This window comes from Rousettus aegyptiacus, unplaced genomic scaffold (assembly GCF_014176215.1).
Source record: "Rousettus aegyptiacus isolate mRouAeg1 unplaced genomic scaffold, mRouAeg1.p scaffold_m13_p_2, whole genome shotgun sequence".
Lineage (NCBI taxonomy): Eukaryota > Metazoa > Chordata > Mammalia > Chiroptera > Pteropodidae > Rousettus > Rousettus aegyptiacus.
Window position 1 is genome coordinate 6361698 of NW_023416295.1, and position 6000 is coordinate 6367697.

At 41.0% G+C, this 6000-nt stretch overlaps 1 protein-coding gene across 1 annotated transcript in view; it reads right to left on the reverse strand.

Annotated features, from left to right (window-relative positions):
- LOC107504964 (nuclear body protein SP140-like protein) overlaps positions 1–5130 on the reverse strand; it is a 40331-nt gene extending 35201 nt beyond the window's left edge. The window contains exons 1-2 of the mRNA XM_036236169.1: positions 2834–5130; positions 1728–1896 (exon numbers count right to left, since the gene is read on the reverse strand). Coding sequence (XP_036092062.1) covers positions 1728–1896; positions 2834–3076 — 412 coding nt within the window. The 5' untranslated portion in view covers positions 3077–5130. The remainder of the gene's footprint in view (positions 1–1727; positions 1897–2833) is intronic.
- Between the last annotated feature and the right edge of the window lie 870 nt (positions 5131–6000).

The following is a 6000-nucleotide window of genomic DNA, read 5'->3' on the forward strand; positions in this document are numbered from 1 at the left end:
CTGACATCTTTTAAGGATGGAGAATTTAAAAGAAAGGAAGGAAAGGGATTTTGGTTTAAAGAAGATATGGTTACAGAGAAAGAAGCATAACACTAAAGAACTAGCACTTCCCTAGGGTGAAATGGGTGAGAGGGATCCAGGGAACAAAGGAAAGACACTTTCCAAATGGCACAAACAGTAAGTAAATATTTTCCAAAAGGTACAAACAAGAAGTGAATATATCATGAAGGCACATAGAGGAAGTGAATACACCACAGCTATACCATGGACCCACAAAGTGGTAACAAGAAGTTGTAAAAACCAGTCCAGGGCATCTCACTTCAGAGCAGCATTTCAAGGTGACTCAGCAAATAGAAAAGCAAGACTCGCAAGAGATGAGGAAAAACACCAAAGAAATTCAAAAAGATGCTGACCAGGAAAAGTGATTGGAGCATGCTTTCTGAGTATAAATCCCACTGACAGGAAGGGCAGGAGGGTGGGAGTGAAGGTAGAAAGGACCTATCACAAAAAACAATTACATTTGTCATACCCAGGACACAGTGACTTCATGTACAGACAAAGATTGGAGGAGGACTAAGCAGATAAATGCTGTGAGTGTCAGTGGTCCAGAGAACATAATGCGAATGGGGGGCAGGAGGTGGGGAGAGTAGCAGGCTAGAACAAGTGTTTCAATATGATGGGATGTTCCACTGACCTGCAGCACTCATGGACACTGTGGTCTCAGAGGTTCCTGTTCCAACCTCCCATGGGGGCAGGTAGGCAGTTGCATTGGGCCAGGTGCTGGGCAGTGCAGTCCACTGGTAGTAGTAGTGAGCATGAGGTGTACATCATCCCAGCATGGGAAGTTCCCTCAACAAAATGTGTGTCGTGGCTGCCAGACTCAGTTAGGGGTATCCCAAAATTCTATTGAAAGGATCAGAGACCCTAACCGAGTATTTGATTTCTGTTATTTCTTTCTCTGACTCAGGTATATTATAGTATGAAAATGAAATAACTCACTATAATCATGACATGGTTTTCACATATCAACATTCTATTTTTTTTTTAAAGAATTATTTTACTTTTATAAAAACCCTTTATCGCATCTTTATTTACCAAATAATAAACTTGAAATTCCTTGGCACATTATGTTAAACCCTCAGATATCTCGTCCAACTCCTCTCTGTGAAATTGACTTTCAAGCACTCCCTCCAAAGGTCTATATTTTTAGCCACAGAATTCTTTAAAACCACAGTTTCTTTCACACTTTAAAGCTTTCACATGCTTCCGCTCCCGATTGCATAGGATATGTTGATCTTCTCTTGTGACTTTTCCACTGTTTGTTTGGTAAAGTGGTTTGGGACAGATGGCATTAAATGACAAATGATCTAATACAAAAAATAACTTTTCATCTTTGAATATGTCTTCAAGTATCAGAGAGGGCTTCCTCCTTTCCTACGAAAGAGTATAATTCATTTCTCCCCCAAAAAAGTGGAGACTAAAATCCTATGTTTCTTTGCACAGAATTCTGCTCCTGCTTGAGGAATCATTTGTGAGATTAATTGGTTAATGTTCGTCTCCCCCACAATGTGTCAGCTCCATGAGGACACAGTCATGTGTGATTTCTTCAACACTGTATTATGTTTGCTACATTGTAGTCACTCAATAAAATACTTGTCAATAAAAAAATGAACAAATCATGAATAAAATGCATTTATTCCCCAAATGTCACTGAAAGCTATAATTACCATTTTGGAAGTCTCTGTAAATCTCACGTAATCCAGGATAGGCATTCAGGTTAACTCTGCTGAACAATGCTTTCAGAAATGTCTTGTCAAATGTCTTCTCGATTTCACTGAGAACATTATACATCACTCTCTCCACTGGGACCAGATTTCTACAAGCTTCAAGAAAATGCTGAAAAATAATGAATGGACAATTTTGAGGATAGACATTTATGGGTTATAGAAGACTCAGATCATAAATAGACCATTTGTCCTCTTGTAAAATGTTAGAATGTTACATATGTTTAAATGACTTTTTAAATACTCTCCCTGAAAAAAAGAGACTATCATTTTGTAAACTCAACTCTGACATTGACGTACACATGACAGAGCAATTTTGAAGAATAAACGTTGAATGTGGGTGCTTGAAGAGCCTGGCCAGGATGCTTCAGGAGTGGCCCTGACTGCTAATGGGGGGCCATTTTGGCGACCGGGCAGTAATCACTGCCCTCCGCCCCATATTGACCTAGCCCAAAGTCTCCAGGAAATCAGACAACCACTCTCCCCTGCTGTGAACCTTGCCAAAGGGCAAAGAATATTCACGAAGAGAAAGAGAAGTCTTGTCCTCAGTATCCCAAGGAAAACCTGCCACTAATCTTTACCTGCATTCTAAGGCTCTAGACATGTCTAAAGAACAAGAAACAATTTGGAGAGAGAGCAGCACGCACCTGCTTTCAAATTGATCCTATTGTAACACAACTTCCCTGTCAGTTTCAATAATCTCAGTTCAAGTACGTAAAATAAGAGGGCATATAATGAACGTTATTAATTCACATATTTGTGCTAATTCTAGTTATCAGTGTTATAATATGTAAATATACCTAAGATGCTCTGCATCTGTGGATGATCCCCATTTCCAGTCTTTCCACATCTCCATCCCCATGCCCCAACACCAACATTTATTACAGAGAAGAAATTCTTTCTGTGATGCTGCTTCTCCTGTCACCTCCTAACTTATAGGATGGTGAAATGCTCCACTCATGCGAGGAGCTTTGCTTGTTCACTGCATCCTGATGTTTATAATAATGTAAAGAGTAGTTATTTATCATGAGGAAATTCTGCTCACTTACTTGATAGGATTGTTCAGAAATGAAGCCACGGTCTCGGAGGCCCATAAGGATAGGGAATATGTTTGTTATTGCACTTGCAATCTCTACCTTACTTTCTTTGAAGAGCCTGAAAATGGACTCATAGTTAAACTGCCCTTCTGGGTTCTGCTCCTCTGGGTTCAGGTCTCCATTGAACATCCTGAGAAACAAAACCACAGTGTCAAACACACTGAGTTTCCAAGAGGCTTGTGGTGGCAGGAACATTTTTAAAGTAAAACACAGTCACTGGAGAGCCAATGTGTGGAAAATAGAGCCAAAGTGTTCTTGTGGGGTAACCAGAATAAGGGGAATTTCTTTATTTATATAATAGTCAAAGGTGTAATAGAAGAAAATACTGAACTTAAGAAAGATTTGTACTTAGTACTGAAAATTTTCAGCAAGTGCTAATCAAAACTACTACTATAAAAAGACTTTCACCTGAAACTCTGTCAGACCCTGGAGAAGTAATGAATGTTCGGTGAAAGATTCAAGGCCAAAAAGAGAGGGGTCGTTCAAGAGGCAAACTACACAACAATCTGCTCCTACTTCCCACTGACTGTGCCACACAGAACACCTGCAACCAGCCAGGACACTAAAAGGTTCCTCTTAAGAAAAATAAAAAGGATTAATAAAAAAAGGTCTTCAATTCATAAATTTTGGATTCTCCCAGCAAAGCCCACAAGGTACCAGCACACTTCATTAAATGGAGTTCCGCATGAGCTTTTTAGTGCTTCACCCTTAAATATAAACAAATGACAACAGGCCACAGGCAACTGTGGATACCCACTACATAAAGGAGCAGAAACAAGATGAGCAAAGAAAAAAAAATCACACCAGCATTAACAGAAATATTCTAAGGAACAGAAGAGAGTTTCTGAAAAACAAGTATTGTCAGCTTTTGGTCAAGATGGTGAAGAAGATAAACACTGTGCTCACCTCCTCCCACAACTGCATCAAAATCACAGCTAAACTGCAAAACAACCATAAATTAAAAATCTCTTGAAGTCTAGCTGAACAGACATTCTACAACTGGGGACATACAGAAGAGAACACCTCGAGACTGAGGACAGAGACACAGAACAGGCTGGTCCCACACTCAGCTATGGTGCTTGAGAATCGAGAGGGATTACTTGGCTGCAGGGATCCTTTCTAGGGAGTGAGAGCTCCCATCCCCACACCAGGCTCCCAGCCCAGGGCTCCAGCATTGGAAAGAGAAGTCCCCACAAATTCTGGCTGTGAAAACCAGTGGAGATTGTGGCTGAGTGAGACAGAGGACAGCTGGAGCCACAGACACTCCTCTTAAAGGGCCTGCACACAAACTTACTAACTTGCTCAGAGCTCCAGTGACTTCAAAGGCAACAGAGACATACAAGGAGGTTGAACTATATGACTTCAAGGGAGAACTGGAGGGGCAACTTTCTCCCAGACAGAAGTGCTGTCAACATCCATTATTCCTTGGTTGAGCCCTCCCCGCTCCTGGTACACAGACATAAGCAGCCGCCATATCTTAGTCTCCATCAACCTGGCTAACATCATTTGTTCTATACTCATGATTCCCTGATGCCCCATTATTCCTAATATGCAAGCCCAACCAAGCTGTTTCCAATGGATTTCCTGTATTGGTTCATGCTGCAGAGTTTCCTAAAATCTCTCAAATTCACAAAACACACAAGTAGCATCTGGTCTCGAAGTGCCCCGTACCTCTTTCTGAGCAGCCCCAAGCCCACCATTAGGAGAGGCTGGCCTCGTTTTGCAGCTTGTACTCTTGAGGCACCTCCAAGACCAGTGCAAGTTGTGGTCACCTGCAGATTATTTGGTGACACTCGCCAGGTGGCCTTGGGCAGGGCACAGGCTGCAGCTGCCCTTAGCCTGTGACAGAGCCACTCCCAGGAGGCCCTGAAAGTGCCACACCTGGTAGCCATCTTCAGACAGGGTCTGCATCTGAGGACAACATACCCAAAGAGCAGAATGAGCAGGAACCAGAGCTGTGATAAGTCATTTTGTTTTATAGGGTTAGCCCCTCATCGGCCAGTCATCACCACCAATTAGCCTGAGGGCCACCTTCTAAGCCACGTGCAAATAGCAACCAAGGATGGTAAACGAAACCCATAAAAGGGACACACTTGGAGCACTTGGCTCAGGTAACTACAACAGATTGTGCTACTGCTTCCCACAGGACACCTACTACATAGGGCACCCTACAAAGAGAAGGAGACATAGGAGTCATACCTAATACATAGAAAAAACAAAGGGAGGAAGCCAAATGGAGAGACAAAGAAACATGTCTGAAACGAAAGACTAGAACAAAGTTCCAGAAAAAGAACTAAACGAAATGGAGACAAGCAATCTGCCAGATGCAGAGTTCAAAACACTGTTTATAAAATACTCAATAAACTTAGGGGAAGAGTAAATGAACTCAATGAGAACTGCAACAAAGAAATCTTAAAAACATAAAAATGGAGAGAGAAAACATAAAAAAAAACCTCAGAAATGAAGACTACAATAACTGAAATGAAGAATACTTTAGAGGGAATCGACAGTAGATTAAATAAGCAGAGAAACAAATCAGAGATTTAGAAGATAAGGTATCAGAAAACCCTCAATCAGAACAACAGTAAGAAAAATTGAATGCAAAAAATGAGGATAGTTTAAGGGGCTTCTGTGACAACATGAAGCATACCAAAATTTGCATCAGAGGGGTATCAGAAGAAGAGAGTAAGAAATTGAAACTTTATTTCAAGAAATAATGACTGTAAATATCCCTAACCTGGCAAAGAAAATGGACTTAAAAGCCGAGGAAGCACAGGAGAGAGTTCCAGACAAGATTAACCCAAAGAGGCCCATGCCAAGACATATCAGAATTAAAATGTCAAGTCTATTGACAAGGAGAGAATCTAAAAAGCAGCAAGATAAAATCAGTTAGTTACCTACGAGAGAGCTCCATGAGACTGTCAGCTGATGTCTCAACAGAAACTTTACAGGCCAGAGAAATGGCAAAAAATATTCAAAGTGATGAAAAGCAAGGAGCTATAAACAATGTTACTCTACCTAGCAAAGCTATTATTTAGAAGTGAAGGACAGATTAAAGAGCTTCTCAGACCAAAAAAAAAAAAAATGCTAAAGAAGTTTGTCACCGCCAAACCAGTATT